The sequence below is a fragment of the Toxorhynchites rutilus genome, chromosome 2 (assembly GCF_029784135.1).
Source record: "Toxorhynchites rutilus septentrionalis strain SRP chromosome 2, ASM2978413v1, whole genome shotgun sequence".
In the NCBI taxonomy this organism is placed as follows: domain Eukaryota; kingdom Metazoa; phylum Arthropoda; class Insecta; order Diptera; family Culicidae; genus Toxorhynchites; species Toxorhynchites rutilus.
The window spans coordinates 268,241,181-268,265,472 of NC_073745.1; the positions used below are offsets into that span (position 1 = coordinate 268,241,181).

Here is a 24,292-nt window from a genome sequence, read left to right on the forward strand (position 1 = left end):
TCTGGTTGCGTCCAAGACAAAGGTGGCTTCCCTACAGCAGGTCTCCGTGCCTCGGTTAGAGTTGCAGGCGGCCGTGATTGGCGCTCGCTTGCGCAAGACAATTGAGGAAGGTCACTCGGTCAAGGTCAAACGCACAATATTCTGGAGTGATTCTAGCACTGTGATCTCGTGGGTCAAGTCAAATACCCGCCGTTTTCGACCATACGTAGCGTTTAAAGTGAATGAGATCCTAACTCTGTCAAGGACCGAGGAATGGCGATGGCTGGGAAAGAAAATAAACGTCGCAGATGAAGCTACGAAGTGGGGCAAAGGTCCGAACTGCAGGCCAGATAGCAGATGGATGCGAGGGCCTGCCTTCCTGTATAAGGAGGAGAACGATTGGCCGACGAATAGGTTTACCATGGCGAACGGAACTGAAGAAGAGTCGTACGTTTGTAGTCACTTCCAGTCAATCCCAATGATCGATGTGACACGATTTTCGAGATACGAACGACTGATACGAAGCATGACATATGTATACGGGTTCATCGGGAAGCTGCTACAGAGGGTCAGAAAACAACCGATCGATGACGAAGGAAAGCAGTTGCAGAATGCTGAGGAGAGTATTTTGCAGCTTGCACAATCAGATGGTTATCTGGATGAGGTGGCATTGATGAATCGCAACGCACGTTTAGCACCAGAAGAACGACAAGCTCTAAGTCGGAGTAGCTCGTTGGCGAATATTTCTCCGGTATTGGACGAAAATGGATTAATGCGCGTTGATGGTCGAATTGCTACAGCAGAATACGTGGAACGTGAAGCCAAGTTTCCAATAATTTTGCCTAAGGGTCATCCGATCACCAACCTAACTTGTTGATAGATTGGTACCATCGGAAGTTTCGTCACGCAAACAATGAAACGGTGGTGAATGAAATCCGTCAAAAATTCAGCATTCAGGCGCTAAGAGCGCAGATTCGAACTATAGTGAAACGCTGCCAGTGGTGCCGTGTATACAAGGCCACCCCTGTGGTTCCGAAGATGAGCCAATTACCTCGGTTCCGTATTTCACCCTTTGTTCGTCCCTTTACCTTCCTAGGTATCGATTACTTTGGGCCTTATCTAGTAAAGATAGGCCGAATGGCTGTTAAGCGTTGGGTAGCCATTTTCACGTGCCTCACCGTCCGAGCTATACATATGGAGGTAGTGCATAGTCTAACAACCGACTCGTGTAAGAAGGCAGTTCGACGATTCATCGCTCGCAGAGGAGCACCGCAGGAGGTGTACACAGATAATGGCACGAACTTCATAGGCGCCAGCAAAGAGCTTGAAGAAGAGTTGCGGGAAATCAATCTTGCTATGAGCAGCACGTTTACGGACGCGAACACTCAATGGCGGTTCAACCCACCATCAGCCCCGCATATGGGTGGATGTTGGGAGCGGATGGTCCGCTCCGTGAAGACGGCACTTGGAACATTACCCATGTTGCGGAAGATAGGCGACGAATCCTTTGGGACATTTCTGGCTGAAGCGGAACATATGGTTAATTCCCGACCGTTAACGTTTCTACCGCTGGACAGTGAAGAGCAGGAATCGTTAACACCGAACCACTTTTTGATGCTTAGCTCTAGTGGAATTCGACAACCGGTCAAAGCGCCAGTGAATGGCAGGAGAGCTCTGAAGAACAGTTGGGAGCTCATACAGAATAAGCTTGACTCCTTTTGGAGTCGCTGGATAATGGGGTACTTGCCGGTAATAACTCGCCGATCAAAGTGGTTCCACGATGTAGCACCGATCAAGGAAGGAGCGTTGGTCATGTTGGTCGACGGGAAAGTACGAAACCGCTGGACACGTGGTCGCGTGATTCGAACCTACCCTGGGAAAGACGGAGTTGTACGCCAAGCGGATGTGGAAACATCGACCGGTACGTTGAAGAGAAGAGCGGTTTGTAACTTGGCGGTTCTAGATGTAGATCGGATGAAGAATTTAGAAAAGACCACGAGGAATTGAACTGCGGAGAACGTGGAAGAAAAGATAGTGGTGAACGTGGTGCCGTACGGCACGAGGGAGAGGATATTACGAAGGATTAGTGCGATGAATCCATCATCGAACTCCCCGACGCGGTTGTTGTAAAACATGAGTCAAAATGAGCAATAGCAGCTTATCATTGTTTTGATTTGATGGTGAATAGAAACAGGATTCGAAGTAAATTAGATTTCCATTATTAAATAACTAATTATTATAATTGAGAAACCTACTTACAGACTAGAAATTGAATTACTCTATTATATAAAATTTATTTGTATAAAAATACCTAGTAGTAGACCAATTGTAAGTAACTAAAATTTGTTATCCTAAAATAGTACGAAATGTGAAATCAATTCGAACCAACAAATTTACAGCTTTGAGCTGATTTCATCGGGAACCTTGGTGATTTCTTCTACGAAGACCTCCGAACAGTGAACCCCACCACAACGACGTAACATACACAATATTTTTGCTACCCAAAAACACTGCAAATGCAGACCACCCATGAAACAAAATTCATTCAGATAATCGAGACTCTGTACGGAAGTTTTATCACCGAGCACTAGGAGAGTCTTATGAAAATACTGAGAAAATAAATATAAAGGATGATCTACGTACTGAATTACTCAAGCGTGGTAAAACCTAGTTTCCGCAGAACTAATTCGAAAGTCGTGGAGCATCCTCTTCAATCCTGGCAGAGCTTAGAATGAGAATGATTTTACAAATATCTTGGTGTAAAAAACAGTTTGCACCTGGTAGGTCTAGTCAAAAATTAGGGTTCGGAAGTAGTTTAAAGTATGTTCAAAAATGTATACATAAATTTTACCAGTTTATGGTCAAACATTGATAAAACGTTCATTAAATATCAAAATAATACAACCCAAATTCAAGCACTCAGAATTCTATATTCTTCAATAACTTCGACTCCTGGCTCGGCATCCAGAGAAAAACACTGTAAACATCGATCAGCTGTTTTGCCTGCCTATCCGACTGAATTTTATCTTGTCGGTCTCCGCTATGTCCGTCGCCGAAACGATTTGTCGGTGGCGGAAGTAGAGCAGAACAAAGGCACTAAGCGAGCTTTCACCACCCTTTCTATCTACCGCTTAGTGGTGTTATTCTGAAGTTCACGGTCTTTGCTTTTGCAATCAGTCATACTTTACTTTCAGTATCAAAACACCTTTTGAACAGGATACCGAAATCCGATTGGTGCTTATCTCCGTGAAAGTTATCGATGTGATTCTGTAGCCATTTTTAACATTATTCAACGTGAAACAATAGCGCACTGATAACTCGCAAATGGGAACATAACCCCAGTTCCACACACTTGCTCAAAGCATTCAACAGAATTAGATATCCTTGAAACATGGATCTCGCAACAGTCGACAATTAGCGCCAAATCCAACGACGACAGATGGACATGGTGTTCAGCACACTTGCTTGCTTGCCGAACAGACGCAGTTCCTCGCCCCAGCATTCTCCCAGCATCATCCCACATGTGTGAGATTTTCGCGAGCTTCCATCGCTCCGCCCGCTTTGATATTGAACCGAGCGATCACGGAAGAAATAAAAAAAAGTTTGCAAAATAAAGCGAACTAAAAAAAAAAAAAGAAATGAATGTGTGTCAGAGGCGCACACACACGCTCACTTTTCGGGGTTCCGTCGAAATTCGCGTGTGCATTCCGCGGATCATTTCGCTGTTTGCTCTCGCGATTTATCTACCCGTTGCCCATTGCTCCGCGGTTCCGAGAAGACACTTACCTCACACGCAATAGTTCCGCACCTTTTCGCTGGGAGTTCTCCTGCTTCCGAGAAAAAGTGATTGGGAGGATTATTTGCGTCCCGACGCCACCAGACCAATGAAATTCCCTGCTGTCTGTTCCGCTCGAGCCAAAAATTGCGCTTTATGTCCACCGATAGTAAAACGACACACAATCACACAAAACACTGGACACACACAGTAGCTAGTAACAGAAAACAAAAACCTATTATTTTGCGGACATTTCTACGTTTGGAGCACACCAAAGCCGAACCAAAAGCACAAAATTCCTACTTTTTCCTCGTTTCCTCGCGATAGCAACCTTTCTTTTGCACGTCGCTCTCGTTTCTTCTGGCACTCAATTTACACACTCTACGCGGCGCACACTTCCCATATTTTCTATTCTTCGCTTTGACAGTTCACCTCGTTATCACGCACACACCCATACTGGAACGGGAAGAAAAAATCTCCTTTCTCTCGGTTTCACAAAAAACAAAACGCTGTGAATACGATCGGGGGAACTGCGAGGGTTCGAAAGGCGTCTATTGTTCCTTTGCCTACCACGTACCACGGGAAACAATAGTGTTGTGTATACACAATGGCGACAATATTCCAACAAGATGGGTGCGCGTTTTTTTCTGCTTGCTCTCCTTATTCCGCGACGAATTTGTGCAACCTAAGCGCTCACTTTCTGTCCCACTCACCACTCCGCTGAGAAACAGTCTGGCTGCGAAATGACAACCCGCTCGATGCGCACTGACGTCAGCTGTCAACGTGGGATGCGGACTGTGGAGATCGATTTTGGTATGCAAAACGGACCCACATTCCGTTTTGCCTGCCAAGATCGGGTCGATGAAATGTCAACAATCGACCTCAAATGCTGCCACCTTGCAATCGAGTTATCGACCTTTCATATGCATTCATCGAACAACTTGACGCCACATTTTCGCCAACATGTGCAAGGCGTCGACCTGCTTGCAGAGCTGCTTTCAGCACTGCTCGCCTCTTGTTTGTATTGGTTTGTTATTGAAATGAAATAAGAAAAAAATACATATTTATTTTTCATCATTTTATTACAGATAAAAAAAAGCCATTCTGCTCAGCTATTTAGTTTTGCAACTCATTTGCAAATATGTATATATATTTTAGGTGGAGATGGTTTGCTTATGGCAAATCTCAAAATCTGAGCGAGGGCAAGACTCCAATAGCTTTTCATATTCCCGTTCCTCCCGGCGATCCCATTCTTCAATGGCTTGGGGGTCACCAGCATTAGAATCCTGCACTGGAGGATACTCGTCGCGTTTTTTCTTCGTTTTAGTATTGGTGTCGATGTCTCCAGGGTCTGAAAAGACAAATTCATTACGGCATTATTCTCATAAAAAAAATGGAACTTACATAATTGCTGATAACGATTAACAGTCTTGGATCTCATCCTCTCATCCTCATAAAGTTTTTCGAAACACCATCGATAGTCAGGTCCTGTTGTTGCTGTTCTTCGGCACGGTCACCAGGGCTTGGATGATACTGCTGCGGAAATTGTTGTTGCTGTTGGCTGCTATCACAGTGGCAATCCACACTGTGGTGATGGCGGAAATAATCTCGCTCACAGGAATCAAAATAGCCTTGTGTTTATAGCTGAAACAAAATAAAATAATTAGTAAATGAAAAATAGAAATAGAATCCCAACTCACCAGTTGTATGATTCGATTGTTTTGCTATGAGATGACAGTTTGGCGGAGAAAAAAAAACAGTGATGCCGATTTGTTTTGTAAATCATTCCGTATTTTCGATCAACGAAGTTGATCGTTCTATGTTAGGTCGATAATTTGTTCGTCGACTGGATTGTGGGGAGGGATGCCTGGTTTCAACCAAGATAGTGGAGTTGACAGGTGGCTCGTAACTTACACTATTCAGAAAAAAATGTATGAGAAATGGCAAGACGAAAGGTTTGAATTTGTTTATGTTATTACTTACGTTGGTATGGTTACATTTGATTTCATCGAAGGTATTTGAAGCAGTATAATAAATAAACAGTTGTCGTTGAAAATAGTCACCTAGTAACCTTTATGCATAGGCTTCCGCCAGCTGGCTAATGTGATATGATTTATTCAGGGAATGCTTTGATCGTGGTACTGCCACTGGCGCATAATTTGCAGCTTTGTTTTTTGTGCTGGTTCATAACAGCAATCAACCGTGCAGGCGAAACTGTAGTCAATGTTCAGTGTTGCTTTGATACGATCTATGTAAATAAATTCAAACACACGGGATATTTCCGAACGGCAATTCTGACATTACGTTTTACCTTCCACTTCACTTTCCTTGGTTTCAACTATTTCGGATAGCAAAAATGCGTTTCATAAGCTGGCCGTACACTGTGTGTCCGTAGATATTTACCGATTTTTGACAGATAAATTTTGGTTTGAATTTCGTACTATTTTGTTTGTCACTCTTGAATTACCAACATTGGTAAATAATTTCGAACATCGAACATGGAAAAAAATGACTGAAATATTTAACGTTACTTAACCATGTGTTGACAGGATTGACGAACAGACTGAAAAAAAACTAATCATTCAATAACTGAAATTTTTTATTGATTTTTTAGTACGCGTTGGTCAAATTTTGTCAAATATTCGGTTTCGGTCAAACAGTGTATGAGCGCAGCCATATAATCACATTAGTTTGTTTGAAAGCAGTATATTCATCCATATTTCGAGACGGCTTCCTCTCCACTGGCCTAGGGACATGGCCCTAGGACATCCTTGCCATCTGGTTTAGCAAGCCAACAGCAAGTATTTTTTTTTGTTCAAATAATTTTTTGAAAATGGTTTTATATGTGTTTAATTTTTTGTGTCATTTGAAGTCCAAAGTTTATGTAATAATTTTATGTGCAATAATTTGATCTCAAAACTTGCGGCAATGCCGTCGACAAAGAGGCGAACCAGCCCAGGAGTCTTTTGCATTCTACAATCAGTTCGAGATTCGAATCTAGCCGACGTATACAAAAGTGGCAATTTTACCTTAACGAAAAATAAATGCCAATATAGTTCATCCTTATTCGTGAATCTATTTACTCTCTATCACATTAGCAGGCCCGAAAGTAGTTTGTAATTGTTTTTTTATCCCTTTGGCTCATGAACATTATTTTATAAGAAAGAGTTAATTTTCATTAATAATTTTTATTTTGAAAGTGTGTTTATTGCACCATTTAAAACCATTACTATTTTCGCTTTACCCAAATACAACATGTAGCTCAAAGGTTGCCACATTTCCACAACCTGATTGAATTTGATACGATCGGATTACAAAGTGCTACTTGTGCTATTTTCGAATTCGATCTGGTTCCCGGACAGGGGTGATTACGTTTTTGATTCCTATGTCGGAGGTGACTTGACTTTGGATGAATTTGAAAATCAGAAATCTCTGTTTCAGCGTAGCGAAGAGTCACTGTTTTTACGTACGGGTTTTGAAGCACGCACATACCCACACAAATATCGAAGAACAAGCGATGTTCAGTGTTTCGTATCTAGAACGATACTAAAAGCTTTCCGGTTCGGTTTTTGATTATAGAGACTTTAAACTTTTTAAGTTCATTCGTTTTTAGCCTTGAGAAAGGCCCTTGGAAAACTTTACTCTACACCTGCACTACACCTCCACCCTCATTGCCTTGAGAAAGACGCTCAATCCCTCGTTGTTCAGGTCGTCCAGCAACGATGCTGTCAAGTTGGCGTCCACACAAAGAATAAAAAACAGCGAGATCCACTGTTTATAGTCTAGGCAAATATTCCCCTTCATTCTTTTTCTTTTCCTTTGTTCGCGGAGACATTATATCTTACGAATTCCTCGGGTAGAAAAGCTCACAAATCAGCAGAACAAATGCATGGAAAAATGGAAACGCATATACTTTTCATGAATTTCAACCATTTACACACCAGGGGATTGTGATGTATATCATATCAAACTAATCTTAAGACATTACGCCAATCGGCCTTGGCCGCCCGGTAAAGCCGGCTAAATGTGAACGTACCGCCCGGGCTTGCGGACGTGCCGAAAACCGACTCGAATCAAACCGAACCCAACCCGAAACAAGCGGGTCCGGTTCGAGAAAGTCGAACCAAAAGAAAACGAAGTAAATTAGCGTTGACGACATTGTGCTCCGTGTGTTCGTGACGGCTTCGTGCACCCGATGTGGCGTCCACATTACATAACGAACTGAATATGCCGCCTGGTACAGGCCGATCGGCATCCTTCGGCATAATGTGAACGCGCCTTTAGGGAATTTCCGATTCGTTTGGTATGTAAACCGCCAAAATCCGTTCGCTGCAAAAATAGATATTAACGTTAACTTTATTTCATGAAAACGTGAGCTGTTTTCTGATTTGGCACCCTTAATGAAAGACGTAGTTCTACGTTAAAAGTTGGGTCCATTTCTGAAAGTCATCTTGTTTCAGGTTTGCAAAATTGCTTAAATGGACAATGTTTTAATACCCACAAAGTTTCACAACAATCTGAGAAAGCGCTGCTAATAGATAGTTAAGTTGGCATAGAACTCATCATGTTCAGCGCTTCTCAGGAGGAAATTTGAGTTTATTTACTTTTTTCAAGAACTGGAGGGTATGAAAATTTAATTCATGAATCAGGAGGTATGCAGATTGTGAATGTTTTTTTTTGCTCCAGTGCTGAACTAATCCACAAGCACATGGATGAATTCAACAACAAAGCAACTTTTACTTCAAATTGTGGAGAACTTTAGGCGGTCTGAATACATATAGTCTATAGGAGACATTAGTTCGTTTGCGCTCGAGAATTTGAATTATTGTGACATAGTATTTTTATTATTTTGGCATATACACTAGATTGAGCTAGATCTTTCAAACGACCACTAGACAAATCGAAAGTTTTCCGGTTACATACCGTTTCCATAATTCGTTTTATGAATATGGTTATCACAGTTCCGTTTTTTGTGGAAGAACTGGGGCTCACTCAATCAACGGTTTATCAAGTCGATTATCATTTCTAAACTTATAAAATATAGCTCACAGTTGCGCAATATATTCTTTGTTCACATGTATTGCAATAAATTTCAAAACCACAAGGTAAGTTTAATGAAATGCGCTATATAATAATACCAATTAGAAAAAAACATTGAATGAGCTATTAAATTATTAAAAGTAAGTTATGAATTTTTGTTTCTTCCTATATGATACTGCCCAGCAAACATTAAATCGCATAACAAGCGTATATATAACATCATATGCCCTAAATTTTGGTTGGCATATAATGCGCCTAACTGGCATATGCATGCATAAGTGGAGGCCATATACATACATGGAAAAAGCTTACCGAATTAGTTTGGATGAATATGCAACTTTGACCGACTATAATAGCGATTATGTTGAAATTGAATTGCGATCTGATTTGAATATATTCATGAATTGTCAACGCACCTAATACGACTTTTGCCATGCTCATATACGATTTATTACAGACATAGGAAAAAAACAAATGGCGCCAAATATTTTCGTAAAATGTTTGTTATAGCCTCACGAATCGCCATTTTTATATATGAGTATTTATATTTGTAGAAATAATAATTATTTAATTTACTTGTGTTGGGAGTGAAATATAAATGTTTAAAATGGCACAGATTGATGTTTGGTTAAAACTGCTCCGATGTTGGTTCGAACTCCGGTCGTCTGGATTATCATCCACCAGCTATCTCGCGCGGTTATCTGAAATTTAATTCAACAGCGGTTAAAACTCGTACATATGATTCGATATGATATAACCTAATACATTCTATGCAGTAGGATCAGTCATTGCTGGTTGCCGATTTTATTATTTAAAAAAGGGTCTTTGATTTCCCCATCATATAAACCAAATATATAATATCATTGAACTGGAATAATAAAAAATAAATTAATATCAATAAAACTATCTCAATTTTAAATTATTTTATTACCATTTCATATTGACATATTATATGTCAGAAGTCCATTTTTGTAATGTGTTCAGACATTGCTGTTATGAAATGAAACTTGTCAATGTTAAAGCATTTCATTGACATTTCAATATGATGTAATATGTTCTTTATTAGAATCTAATATGATTTACTGTTTCATGATTTTCTTCAGCATGCAACACGTTTTACTGCAGTACTGAATCGATTTAAATTATACGCTTATACGACACACAAACTGCATCAGCGTAATATACGCATATGATGCGGATTAAATATATTTTATGATAATGTACATCATAAAACTGATGTTTATTATACCGAATTGCGACTTAATTTGATAATGATATATAAAATCGAGTTTTTATATTTAATGCGATTTCAAATATACACGATACATACTTTGATTGATATTATATGTGATTATGATTTATTCTGATTTCTTGTAAGACTTCCCAGCAAACATTAAGTCGTATGAATAGCTATAATTGGAGGCGATATACATACAACCAAGACACATTTGTATGATATATGATGCAGATAACTAGCATATACACACAAAAGTGGAGGCGATATACGTATATGCCATATTTTGTACGCATATAAAGCCGTATATAACGATATGCGATGCTTTTTGGACTAATATGCGATTTGATACGACAACGTTACCACTCAATCCATCGATGACATGGAAAATCGTGTTTTTGCATTTTATGCGATTTTAGATATATATGATCGATATTTTGATTGATATTTTATGCGATTGTGATTTGATACGAAATTATATGTGACTTATCATGTGCAAAGTTATACGATTTAATGTTTGCTGGGACTGCTTCCAGCTGACAAAATTGTACAACAAGGGGTTTTCTATCTGCTCAGGTGATTTTTTTCAAATGTCTTCACATGGTAAGAAAAAATATCTTCAAATGTCTTCACCCAGCAAACATTAAATCGTATAATTTTGCACATACTAAGTCTTACAAGAAATCAGAATAAATCATAATCACATATAATATCAATCAAAGTATGTATCGTGTATATTTGAAATCGCATTAAATATAAAAACTCGATTTTATATATCATTATCAAATTAAGTCCCAATTCGGTATAATAAACATCAGTTTTATGATGTACATTATCATAAAATATATTTAATCCGCATCATATGCGTATATTACGCTGATGCAGTTTGTGTGTCGTATAAGCGTATAATTTAAATCGATTCAGTACTGCAGTAAATCGTGTCGATGCTGAAGAAAATCATGAAACAGTAAATCATATTAGATCCTAATAAAGAACATATTACATCATATTGAAATGTCAATGAAATGCTTTAACATTGACAAGTTTCATTTCATAACAGCAATGTCTGAACACATTACAAAAATGGACTTCTGACATATAATATGTCAATATGAAATGGTAATAAAAATAATTTAAAATTGAGATAGTTTTATTGATATTAATTTATTTTTTATTATTCCAGTTCAATGATATTATATATTTGGTTTATATGATGGGGAAATCAAAGACCCTTTTTTAAATAATAAAATCGGCAACCAGCAATGACTGATCCTACTGCATAGAATGTATTAGGTTATATCATATCGAATCATATGTACGAGTTTTAACCGCTGTTCAATTAAATTTCAGATAACCGCGCGAGATAGCTGGTGGATGATAATCCATACGACCGGAGTTCGAACCAACATCGGAGCAGTTTTAACCAAACATCAATCTGTGCCATTTTAAACATTTATATTTCACTCCCAACACAAGTAAATTAAATAATTATTATTTCTACAAATATAAATACTCATATATAAAAATGGCGATTCGTGAGGCTATAACAAACATTTTACGAAAATATTTTGCGCCATTTGTTTTAACGTAGGACTACGTCTTTCATTTCTATACCGGGGTGTAAAATCAAAGTTTCGAAAACGAAAGCGTTACGCCGGAGACCGAGATTTTGAGCGTTAATAGCTCCTAAACAACTGAACGAAATGGTATGATAAACACTTTATTCGAAAGATAAAATGTCTACACGTTATATACTTGTTACTTTTTGATCCAAAAACTTGTTTCAATAGTCTTAAAATTGCTTTCAAAACAGGCTATTGAAATCACCAATCGGTATATAAGCGAGCGGCGCTCGGAAATCCACTCAGTTCTAATTGAACAGCGATTGGAGCATGCTGTCGCTGTTGCGGTGAAGCTCTTTATTTATCATGAAAGCGCGGATGAACGGTGTCACCAAGAGCCTGTTTGTGCACCCTAGGCCAGAAGGGAATCTATCAGGAGGAGAGTGATGCCACAAACGGTTCCCTGGGAAAACATCGCTACACACACATACACGCGCGGCTATTAACAGGTGGTTATCGAGTTGGCATTAACCACTGGTGGGCTTCCAGTATCGAGGAAAATGTGGAAATATCTAATCGTTACTGAAAATAATCTGCCAGTTCCTCTGGGAATTTTCAAAATATATTCATGTGAAAGAGTTTAATTGAATGTTTTCTATCCATGTTACACTGTGACCAAATATGTTTCAATCAAGTGCTATTAACAGGTGGTTATCGAGTTGGCATTAACCACTGGTGGGCTTCCAGTATCGAGGAAAATGTGGAAATATCTAATCGTTACTGAAAATAATCTGCCAGTTCCTTTGGGAATTTTCAAAATATATTCATGTGAAAGAGTTTAATTGAATATTTTCTATCCATGTAACACTGTGACCAAATACATTAGGTTTTGTGATTTTTCAATCAATCGCAATCAACAGGATAGCTTCTGAAGATTATTCTTCCCCATCAGTAGGATATTTCCGTATCCAATATTGGATGCATAAAACCTTGTGCCTCCAACGTAACGCTCTCGTTTTCGAAGTTCTCCAAATATTCATTCATTCAGAATGAATTCAGATTCAACTTCATACAAATGATCTCTAAATCAACGATAGTCCTACGTCACCCTTGCGGTTATACCATAGATATAACCGACTTCCTGTTTTTTTCCTATGTCTGTAATAAATCGTATATGAGTATGGCAAAAGTCGTATTAGGTGCGTTGACAATTCATGAATATATTCAAATTTGATCGCAATTCAATTTCAACATAATCGCTATTATAGTCGGTCAAAGTTGCATATTCATCCAAACTAATTCGGTAAGCTTTTGCCATGTATGTATATGGCCTCCACTTTTGCATGCATATGCCAGTTAGGCGCATTATATGCCAACCAAAATTTAGGGCATATGATGTTATATATACGCTTGTTATGCGATTTAATGTTTGCTGGGATATTACGCTGATGCAGTTTGTGTGTCGTATAAGCGTATAATTTAAATAGATTCAGTACTGCAGTAAATCGTGTTGCATGCTGAAGAAAATCATGAAAAAGTAAATCATATTAGATCCTAATAAAGAACATATTACATCATATTGAAATGTCAATAAAATGCTTTAACATTGACAAGTTTCATTTCATAACAGCAATGTCTGAACACATAACAAAAATGGACTTCTGACATATAATATGTCAATATGAAATGGTAATAAAATAATTTAAAATTGAGATAGTTTTATTGATATTAATTTATTTTTTATTATTCCAGTTCAATGATATTATATATTTGGTTTATATGATGGGGAAATCAAAGACCCTTTTTTAAATAATAAAATCGGCAACCAGCAATGACTGATCCTACTGCATAGAATGTATTAGGTTATATCATATCGAATCATATGTACGAGTTTTAACCGCTGTTGAATTAAATTTCAGATAACCGCGCGAGATAGCTGGTGGATGATAATCCAGACGACCGGAGTTCGAACCAACATCGGAGCAGTTTTAACCAAACATCAATCTGTGCCATTTTAAACATTTATATTTCACTCCCATCACAAGTAAATTAAATAATTATTATTTCTACAAATATAAATACTCATATATAAAAATGGCGATTCGTGAGGCTATAACAAACATTTTACGAAAATATTTGGCGCCATTTGTTTTTTTCCTATGTCTGTAATAAATCGTATATGAGTATGGCAAAAGTCGCTATTATAGCCGGTCAAAGTCGCATATTCATCCAAACAAATTCGGTAAGCATTTGCCATGTATGTATATGGCCTCCACTTTTGCATGCATATGCCAGTTAGGCGCATTATATGCCAACCAAAATTTAGAGCATATGATGTTATATATACGCTTGTTATGCGATTTAATGTTTGCTGGGGTGTACCACACATCAGGGTGGAGTAGTGGCGAGGTGTATTTGATTGGTGAACAAAATAAATGTGTCGTCGTAAATTGCATTGAATTCGAAGTTTATACGAAAAAAAAAATAAAGAGTTGAAAATAATATCGACAAAATGCTCACGAAATCATTTAAGAGTCTGATTTTCAATAGATAAAGATTGGTAACTTATTTTCGTGATCGAAGCTGCCAAATGGACCAAAAATAATAGGAGGTTGTGTTCAAGACACGACCGCATTGTTGACGTAGAACTACGCTGTGGTTTAATTCAAGTCGCTTGTTTATAACTGCGGATATTGTTTTATAATGCTACGAAAATTTTAAAATAACCATTCTACCAGTTTGGTCGCCCTGAAATGTTTTTTTTATTGTATAATCATTTGACGATAATTGTTTGATGATTCATTATTGTGCTCGCCGAACAATACATGCTCGAGATAAGCGCAGCTGTCATCCTTAGTGGAGACAGTTTTGCTGCTGGCAAGCGAAACCAAATTACATACAAAATTCCAGAACGGCATTTACTTTCTTTGTGACTAAATAAACGAAATAAACTCTATCTGCTAATCTCAACAACATCGAAAAGAGTAGCACTGCTTCATTATGATCAAGATTATCGCAAATGCAATCCTAGTTGAAAGCAGTTTTGCAACTGGCACGTGAGCCTAAATAAATAATAACTTAATATAACTTATTGAATAACTTGGTATTCCCCAAATAATTTTTTGGTGGACAACCTTAACACCTGCTTCATCATAGCGTCAGTTCACTGATTGATGACAGAAAACAAACAATGTTAACTGGTTGGAAAAAGTCTGAATATTTGTCTCAGCAGAGATTCATTACTAATACCCTAGCGTAAATATTCCCCCCCCCCGCTATCTCCCCTCCTTGTTTATATTTATCATTACGACTGCATAATTTGCAACACAAAACAACCGTCAATCATAGCAAAAAAAAAATTAGGCGATTGTCTCATCGTTACAGGGCCAATGCACACGGGAGCAAATACAAATGGGGTTTCAGCATAGCGAAGATGCACTATTTTTACGTACGGGTTATGAAGCACGTACGTAAGCACACAAATATCCATATATCGATGGCTTGAAGCAACTGAATATACAAACACTTATCTCCGTTTTGCGCTCTTCTCAACAAAAGCCCTAGCGGTTACTATTGCCAGTATAGATTAGCCTAGCTGTCATCCTTTGTGGAGAAAGTTTTCCTACCGTCATGCGAAACCAAATCATTTACAAAATTCCAGAACATTTATTTTCTTGGTGAGCTGACGATAGCCTAGCTTGATGATTCTTCACACAATTGTGTAGCTCAGAACCTCAATGCAATGGCGTCAGTTTGATGCAATGATTGCAATGCCAGAGACATCAACGAGTGAGTAATTTGGTCGCGTCCACAGCTCAATCCGAAACGAAGACATGTGATGACGCAAAACAAGGAAGAACAAGGGATATTCATGGATTTGAATACAGAACGATACTGAAAGTTTGCGGTCCATCCTTGCTTGAGACTCTAAACTCTGAAAAGGCCCTTGGAAAATTTTACTTTATCCATCATATTACTCCTCCACCCCCATTGCCTTGATAAAAGCATTCGATCCCTTGCCATCCAGCTCGACCAACAACGAAGAATTCGACCAGTTTTCTCACGAAGAATGAAAGTTTGCCTCTGCGAGATCCACTGTTTATACTCTAGGCAATTATTACCCATCGTTTTTATTCTTTTCCTTTGTTCACGGAGACTTCGCTCTTACGATTTCCCCTTCGTTGCTCGTTATTGACAGCTCTGTTCGGGAAAGCACACAAACGCACAAAACAAATGTTTGAGGAAATGGGAATGCTTCCAATTTTCATCAATTTAATCCATATACAAACTATGGGATTGTAATGTATAGCATATCAAACGAATCTTAGGGAATTTCCGATTCGTTTGGTATGTAAATCACCAAAATCCGTTCGCGGCAAAAATAGTTGTTAACGTTAACTTTATTTCATAAAAACGTGACCTGTTTTCTGATTTGGCCCCCTCATGAAAGACGTAGTTCTACGTCAAAAAGTAGTCTTTTTTTCTTAGTTTTCGGGAGCAAAGTTTTTTCGGTGAAATCTGGCTCGATCAAACACTACTTTTCCACATCACGCAAGGCTTAAGGCAATTGTACTTTGCAATTTTAAAGCTTTTATAATATAAAACCAATCAATCGTGGAAGCAGCAGCTAATTAACCCTCTACAGCCCAAGCCCGCTTTTAGGCGGGCTTCGCGGATTCTCTTTTCAAATTATTCAGACATTATTTTCAATGTTCACTCCCACTAGAACGTCTTTAGAATATTTTCATCTATTACACAAACACATTGTTTTTATGCTGGCAGCTTTCTGCTAAAAGTATTTTGAAAGTCGGAAGTTCGAGATAAAAGTGGAGTAGGTTTTTTTAGATAAATCAAAAACGGTGGCGGTAGAGGGGTAAATATAATCACAGTTAAACGTCACAAGGTAGAAAGTGTTCACTGAACACTACTCAATCCACATCACCTTTATTTCTGTTACACTGCGTTCCTCGAAAGAAAATCTCCGATGACAGCCGAATTGGGCTGAAAAATAAAACAAGTCGAGAGGTAGTGCAAAATAGACAAAACATAAAGAAAGAGGAAGCGAAAAAATCGACTGTTTCGAAGGCCTATCCTCTGGATCGTCGTGAGTGTGTCATCAAATCCTAGCGATTATTGCATTAATTCGCTATCTAAACAAGGCAGGCTCGGTTTTGGCCGTGTTTTCCTTTCTTTCCCTTATTCTCGGTTGAAACTCCAAACTCGTGGCTAATGCGCGGCGGTCAATAATTGCAAAAAATTGCATCAAGTGAGAGTTTATTATTGATGAGTGCGTTTTTGTTTTGGAAAAATATCGTCACATTTTGCTTCGATCCGTTCCATTCTTTTTCTTTGCCCGTCGCGAGTTTCTAATCGTCGCGGTTTCTGATTTCGTGCGTAAATTTTGAAGCCTTCCAAAACAATTGGTGTCGCGCATAAAAAATTGTGAACCCAGAAAATTGCTTTGCTTGTAGGAATTAGCTTCGATTAGCATAAAGAAGGTATGTATTTAGTACCCTAAATTGGAAGACTTGATATCATTGCACATTTGTTTAGTTCCAGCTTGAACAATAACAAACGTCGACAAATTATAGAATTGGCAAACCGGAGGAATTGCGATGGCAGAACCAAGTGGGCAACCACTTCCGCCGGAGCCAGAGGTGAATCAGAACAACAACGCTGGACAAGGACCGGTTCCACCTCCGCCGCCACCGTTGGGTAATCCTCCTAGGGCCAGGAATAATGCTCAAGTATGTGACTTTATTAGATTAGTGCAGTGCAGGATTGATTGTTGTTTACATGTTTCTGATATTTGTTTCAGAATCCTCTTATTAACGTTCGGGATCGCTTGTTCCATGCGTTGTTCTTCAAGACGGCGATTGCTTACGCCCAGATGGTACCGAAGTGAGTGTTTATAATTGGTTTTCTTGGTTTTGGTTTTCTTTGTGGGCTTACAAAACTCCAATTAGACTTATCCTGATTTGGATCAGCTGGTGGAATGGTATATTTGGGTATCGAATGGGTACCCATTCTCGCGAATGCAGCGACGATTATTATCAAATATTTGCAGCTAGTTCAAAAATGCTGGATCATTCGAATTTTACTCCGAATATTGTAAGTCATTATTCTGCACAATCCACAAATCACGAAATCACAAACCAGTGAAGTTATTTTCTGAAACGTATGAACGCAATTCTTCAATATAGACCACGAATGTCCACGCTTGTCCAAGGTGAGGGGGGTAAGGGTTATGAATGATGTCCACTTGGACACGATTAATAAGTATAGTATAAATGAAATCTGATATTTGTTCAGAACTTTAGAAGATTTTTTATAATTTTTCAATCAAATTTAAACCAACGTTTGGTCATATCTGAATTGTGACGGTTTACCAAGACGGGTCAAGGAAGCATATCATCCCACGTCAGAAAAAGACAACATCTTCTGAAGGGACTTCTTTCAAAAAAGAATCCTGGTTCATTGTTGCATGAGTTACGAAAGGTTCATTTTTCAGTATGCAGTTTTTTCTGGAATTTGACCAATTTTTAATTTGTGTTTTCCTGGGCACTTTGCAGATCTAACGAGATATTGTTTTTTTTTGTCCAGTCTTTTCGGAAACAACGGCCTTGCAGTACATTCCATCATCCATCCCGACGCAACCGTATTTCATCAGCAAATTCTTGGAGAGCATCCTTGAACGTTTCTTTGGTTCCAGATTTTACTTCGCATTACGGTTCGATACAACTTGTGTCTCGACATTTCTCAAATCACCATTTGTTGCTTGAATTTAGGATTGCGAAGCTCGTGCCATTTTCTCCGTGTCTATCGGTGACAAATCCGGGGTCCGTTTGAAAAGAGCTACCACTTTCGAGTGATCTTTGCTTCGATCTCCAGGTTCCATGTCGATGGTTAGACCTTCTGCAAATTTTAACAGGATTTGAAATACCGCGAAGTTTTGGACAGTTGAACAGTTCAGCCTTCTCATGATAGGATAGTTCTGATTTTAAATGCGTTCGTGCAGGATAGATTCGAACTCATCTTGACACTTAAAATAATAAATTTATTTTCTCATACTGCTTTACAATTCATTCTTTCCCAGCCAACTGCTATATTTTTTAATATAATGGTTTTTTTTTCCAAAATATATATTTTATTAAGGCACATGTGACGTCAGCCTAACGGGGCCGGAAGTTCAATATTTTGACAATGTTTGCTTACAACTATGTTAGTAATATGTAACCGATTACTCGTGGTTGGCTCGAGGTTAGTATCACAAGTGTTCTCATAATTGGTATGTTGCAGTCTTCGATGCTCTGTACGTGTGCCCGACACGGGATACTTCCTATTGGGATGCAGCTGACCCTTAATCAGCAAGGCCCCCCTAGTCTGTACCTCATATCTAGCGTGGTGCGTCTTTCTCGACTCGAGGAATCCAGGATAGAATGGTCACTAGCCGGCGCAATCATCAGTTCGTGTAGAGTTGTCATGAGCGGTACAACCTTTGGCTCTTGTTGAATGATCAGTGGACTGCACAACCTTTGGCCCGTGTATCTGTAAAGAGTGTGTGTATGTATTGCCGCGACTAAGTAAAAGTTTATCGTTTGGATAGGAGGGATATGAAACGGGGACACAACGAAGGAAACATCATTAAACGTTGACATCGGCGTTTCTGAGGAACAGGTATAGATGAAGCAGAAGATCAGGATCCCGGCTACCTAAGATATCCCGGACGGGGATATCCGATTGTCTGCCTTGTGCTCTCAGTGCTCTAGAGAGCTGAGAGCGAGCAGCATGGAACCGGATACACGACCAGACAAAATGCTCGATGTCGTGGTAGCCATCGCCACAATCACAAAGATTGTTTGCTGCGAGCCCAATGCGATAGAGATGCGCGTTTAGGTTGTAGTGATTGGACATAAGCCGAGATATCACGCGAATTAAATCACGACCTACATTCAATCTTGAACCATGCACTCGTCGAGACCTTAGGGATAATCGTGTGTAATCAACGACCGAACTCATCACCACTCCACATGCGCTGCCAACTTAAGCCTGGTTTAGAGTTCCCGTGAACGTGAACTTGAACAGGTGGTGGAATAGTACGATCATTTCACGGTGAACTACATTGCGAACAAACAACTAAAAAAATCGTGGTGAATAGAATGATTTTGTTCACGTTCACGTTCATATTGAAAGTTCTGCAGTAAACGTGAAGTAAATACACATTGATCTTCAATAAAGTAATAATATAAAATATACAATTGTTCACGAATCAACCCGAAGCAACGAAGTTTTTCAACCCGCGCAAAGATCCGATTGAAGGAAATTGCATCCATATCAAAATTTTCATTGAAAACTTGAGAATTGCTAAACATATCCTTTTAAGTTCACGGTGAAATAATTTTCAGAATGCCTTGGGACATTCGAACGTGAACATGAACGGGGAAATATTTTGACGTCTATATTCACCACTTTTTTCACGTTCACGTTCACCGAAGTCGGTGAACTATGGTGAGTTCACCAACATCTCGATTCCACGGTGGAAATTCAGAATCGTTGTGAAATATTGAATTAATCCACTTTTATCAATATGAATTGTGTTTAAACATGTTTTTCAACTAGAAAATGTTTCTTCCTATCGTTTCAAGATGTTTTCCTCGCGTTTTATATATGGACTGATGAATTATTAACAAAAAAGTGTTTGTCCGCGTTCACGTTCACGGGAACTCTAAACCTACCTTTACGAGCGTATACTGATGAGGAATGTGGAAAAATTCATTATAAGCAATTTGACTTTCAAAAAGTGTGCCTTCTAAAGCGCCCACCTTAGCTAGCGAGTCCGCTTTCTCATTCCCCGGAATCAAGCAATGAGAGGAAACCCATGCTAAGGTAATCTTGAATAATTTTTCGACCAAAACACTCAATAGTTGTCTTATTCTTGTTAGGAAATAAGATGAGCATTTATCAACTTTCATTGAGCGGATTGCCTCTATTGAACTGAGACTGTCTGAAAAAATAAAATAATGGTCGATGGGCAATGTTTCAATGATCCCTAATGCGTAATATATCGCACCCAGTTCAGCGACATACACGGAACAAGGATCTTTGAGTTTGAAAGAGGCATTGGAATTTTCATTGAAGATGCCGAAGCCAGTGGAACCGTTTATGAATGAACCGTCAGTAAAGAACATTTTATCAGATCTAACTTTCCCATATTCTGCCGAAAATATCGGCGGAATAGAATCGGAGCATAGGTGATCTGGGATTCCATGGATTTTTTTTGTCGCATGGACAGATAAAAAATGACAGAGGAATTGCAGCAGTATGGGAAGCAAACTTGGTTGGAGATGGCTGGTGAAGGGTGCACGTCGTAGGGTAAGGTACTCATGGTATAAAGACATAAAACTTGACTGAGGAGTCAGTTGGAGTAAATTTTCGAAGTTATCAATCACCAATGGATTCATGATCTTGCAACGGATGAGAAATCTGTAGGATAATTCTGTGAACCGAAGAGTAAGCGGGGGTACTGTTTTTGATTCTCCAAAAACTGTCAAATATTCAAGATATGATTCTCTAAGAATCAGTTGCTATTAAAATTTGTCATAAAATATCATAAGATATACAATGATAGCATGTGCCAAATCTTAAAATAATCTGTTCGAAACCTATAAGTGATATTTTGATGCGAAATATATAAATGGAGACTACATAAATGGAGTTTGGAAGAAACCGAAGAGCGATACAAATTAATTATGAAAAATTGGGTAATGTTAGTGGAAAACTCGAAGGACAGGAAAAACACGACTTCTAATAAATCCAATTAGCTTTATTTTTACAAAGCCGATCATTTGAATTAATATTTCAATCAGGATAAAACAAGATTAAAGTTACAGTTCCGGTAATAAAAAAATAAGCTTTAAATATAGTCGCAATTCAATTATTTCCTTGATCCGAGAAAATGCAAAAAAATGACCACGTGGACAAGAGGGGAGGGGTTTAGTAAATGTCCACGCTTGTCCACGGTGGGGGAGGGGGGTGTCTAAAATCATGCTTTTTCTGTCCACGTGGAATGTGGACAGCTGCTTTTTTGATGATGTTAATGATGATGATGTTTTACCATACTCATATATACTCTTATTCGGTAGTTGTAGTTGATGAATAGTAATTAACCCATTAGTGCCCAGCGTATGAAATTCAATACCTAAATGACCTAAAATTCGGATGAGTGACATAAATCCAGCAAGGATCGAGTTCATGCATATCAAGCCTAAACACTATTTGCTTGAAGTGTGATGTGGGTTTGCACCATTCGGAGTGCTTTTTCCGGTACTATACTCAGTGATACTAAATCCGATACACTGCCGTTCTACGCATTACTGTACTATGTTCTATGCAATCCCTATTAACCGTGGGACAATTATGCGTAGAACGGCAGTACACGAAAGTGCTAATAAACCATGAAAATGGTTTTTTTTTATTAATTCGTTTATTTTTACAGGCTCAGTTACTTAAGTTTAAAGGAGCCGAATTCTTAAATATAATTTTAAAACTATATATATATAAACAATTGTCTTACATCTATGGTTAGTAAGGTGGAAAACCGCTTACTCGCGGTGTACTCGAGTTTAGGAGGGTGACATATTTTTAGGAGAAGGATGGGATATAAGGAAATTGTAACAATGTTGATGAAAACTCATTTCATAAATCTATTCGTATATCTATAGTGTATTTACATTTCAACTTATTCTACTATTTATAGCAAGGGGACGAATTACCCGCAAAGGAAGGAAAGGAGGGTATAAGGATGTAGGGACAATCACACACGAAGATCTATAGCTTTAAGGAAAACATATATATGGAACATGTAATCAAGGTCTAACCGAGCCAACACATCTCTCACCGGTACATTGGGCTGTCTTCCTCGGGCCCGAAGCGAGTTTTCTAAATTCGATCTGGCGACCAGATACACCTCGCACGACCAAACAATGTGCTCGATGTCGTGATAACCTTGGCCACAAACGCAGAGATTGCTGCTGGCAAGATTGAAACGAAAGAGTAGTGCATCTAACGAACAGTGATTGGACATGAGTCGGGAGAAGGTTCGAATAAAGTCCCGACTCAATTCCAGAATTTTGAACCACGGATTGAGGCTAACCTTAGGGATAATCGAGTGAAACCACCGGACCAATTCATCTTCATTCCACTTGCGTTGCCAGTTAGCGATGGTATTTTTGCGGACTAAAGAATAAAATTCATTGAAGGCGATTTGACGCTGATAAATATCGCCTTCAATTGCACTTACCTTTGCTAATGAGTCAGCCCTCTCATTACCCGGAATGGAGCAATGTGAAGGGACCCAGATAAAGGACATAACAGCGTCTGGATAAATCACTCAAAATTTCTCGTATTCTCTAAAGGAAGTACGGCGAGTGCTTTTCCGGCCTCACTGAACGGATAGCTTCGACAGAGCTAAGACTATCCGTTACAATGTACTAGTGTTCAACAGGTCGTGGGACGACGCTGTCCAGCGCCCAATGAATTGCTGCCAATTCAGCAATATACACTGAGCAAGGATTCTGAAGACTGTGTGAGGTGCTAAACAATTCGTTGAACACTCCAAATCCTGTGGACTCGTTTATAGTGGACCCATCAGTAAAGTACATATTATCACAATTGATACCCCCATACTTTTCATCGAAGATCGTTGGAGCGATCCTCGATCGTTGGTAATCTGAATATCCATGGATATCTTGCTTCATGGACAGATCAAAATGCACAGAGGAATTGATGTAGTCAGGGAAACAAACACGGTTGGGAATATACGAAGAAGGATCAACCTGCATGGAGATGAATTCAAGATATGAACTCAATAAATTGAAGCGATCTTTTAGTGGGAGTACGCCTGCCAAAACCTCGAGACTCATGGTATGCGTTGAGGGCATACATCCCAACGCGATACGGAGACAAAGATACTGATTTCGCTCGAGTTTAATGAGGTGTGTTTTGGCAGCTGATTGAAAACAGAAACTGCCATACTCCATCACTGAGAGAATAGTTGTTCGATACAACATTGTAAGATCTTCCATGAAAATGATTGTTGAAGTTAAATTTTATGAAATAAAACCGTTTTTTTCGACATTCAAATGATTTCCATTTTTGATACTGTATCGGTGTATGAAATTTCATACGTCAGATATCTCAACTTCCAAAGAACTCCAAACCAAAATATTGCGTTTCCCCCCCGTTTCGGGACAAACCTAGATGGATTAGAAAGTTTTATGCCATTTGGATCAAGTTCTTGTACACCTGGGCAGTAATGGGTTAATCATTTTGTGACTGCGGCCATCTTGGATTTGGATTATTTATGATCTACTGTGTTTTACTTAAGTAGTCAAGCTGTTTCAATTCAACCATTCCATGCCAAACCGATATAGTGGTTCTCAGATTTTCGCGAAAGTTGGTAGTTTTGTTCTTTATCGCAGAATATTGTTTTCATAGTCTCGGGACCTAAAGCGTAATATTTTTTATATTTTTTCTGGAAAGCTGAGGATTTTCCACATAACATATGTCGAAACCAAAGAGGCGTTTTTTCCGTTTTTGAGTTATGATTTTTCAAAGTTAACCGATGGTTCGAAAAATAATTTTTTTCCTCTTTTTCCCAACACAAAAATTCATAACGTTTGATCTACTGGACCGGTTCAGATG

At 38.8% G+C, this 24,292-nt stretch overlaps 2 protein-coding genes and 1 long non-coding RNA gene across 5 annotated transcripts in view; 1 reads left to right on the forward strand and 2 right to left on the reverse strand.

Annotated features, from left to right (window-relative positions):
• LOC129767862 (protein Smaug-like) overlaps positions 1-4,485 on the reverse strand; it is a 46,970-nt gene extending 42,485 nt beyond the window's left edge. The window contains exons 1-2 of one of the 2 annotated variants that reach the window (XM_055769105.1): positions 4,058-4,485; positions 3,766-3,968 (exon numbers count right to left, since the gene is read on the reverse strand). The gene's annotated coding sequence lies outside the window, so the exon portion shown is untranslated. The remainder of the gene's footprint in view (positions 1-3,765; positions 3,969-4,057) is intronic. The other variant, XM_055769106.1, reaches the window with a different exon arrangement.
• Positions 4,486-4,855: 370 nt separating this feature from the next.
• On the reverse strand, positions 4,856-5,512 carry LOC129771584 (uncharacterized). The gene is made up of 3 exons (XR_008742415.1): positions 5,455-5,512; positions 5,159-5,398; positions 4,856-5,105 (listed from the first exon to the last, which is right to left on the reverse strand). It is a non-coding gene; the product is annotated as an uncharacterized LOC129771584 (long non-coding RNA).
• An 11,044-nt stretch (positions 5,513-16,556) lies between these two features.
• Positions 16,557-24,292, forward strand: part of LOC129765310 (uncharacterized) — a 225,315-nt gene continuing 217,579 nt past the window's right edge. Inside the window, exons 1-3 of one of the 2 annotated variants that reach the window (XM_055765484.1) lie at positions 16,557-17,088; positions 17,150-17,337; positions 17,409-17,491. In XM_055765484.1, coding sequence (XP_055621459.1) covers positions 17,206-17,337; positions 17,409-17,491 — 215 coding nt within the window. In that variant the 5' untranslated portion in view covers positions 16,557-17,088; positions 17,150-17,205. Of the gene's footprint in view, positions 17,089-17,143; positions 17,338-17,408; positions 17,492-24,292 lie in introns of both variants that reach the window. The other variant, XM_055765483.1, reaches the window with a different exon arrangement.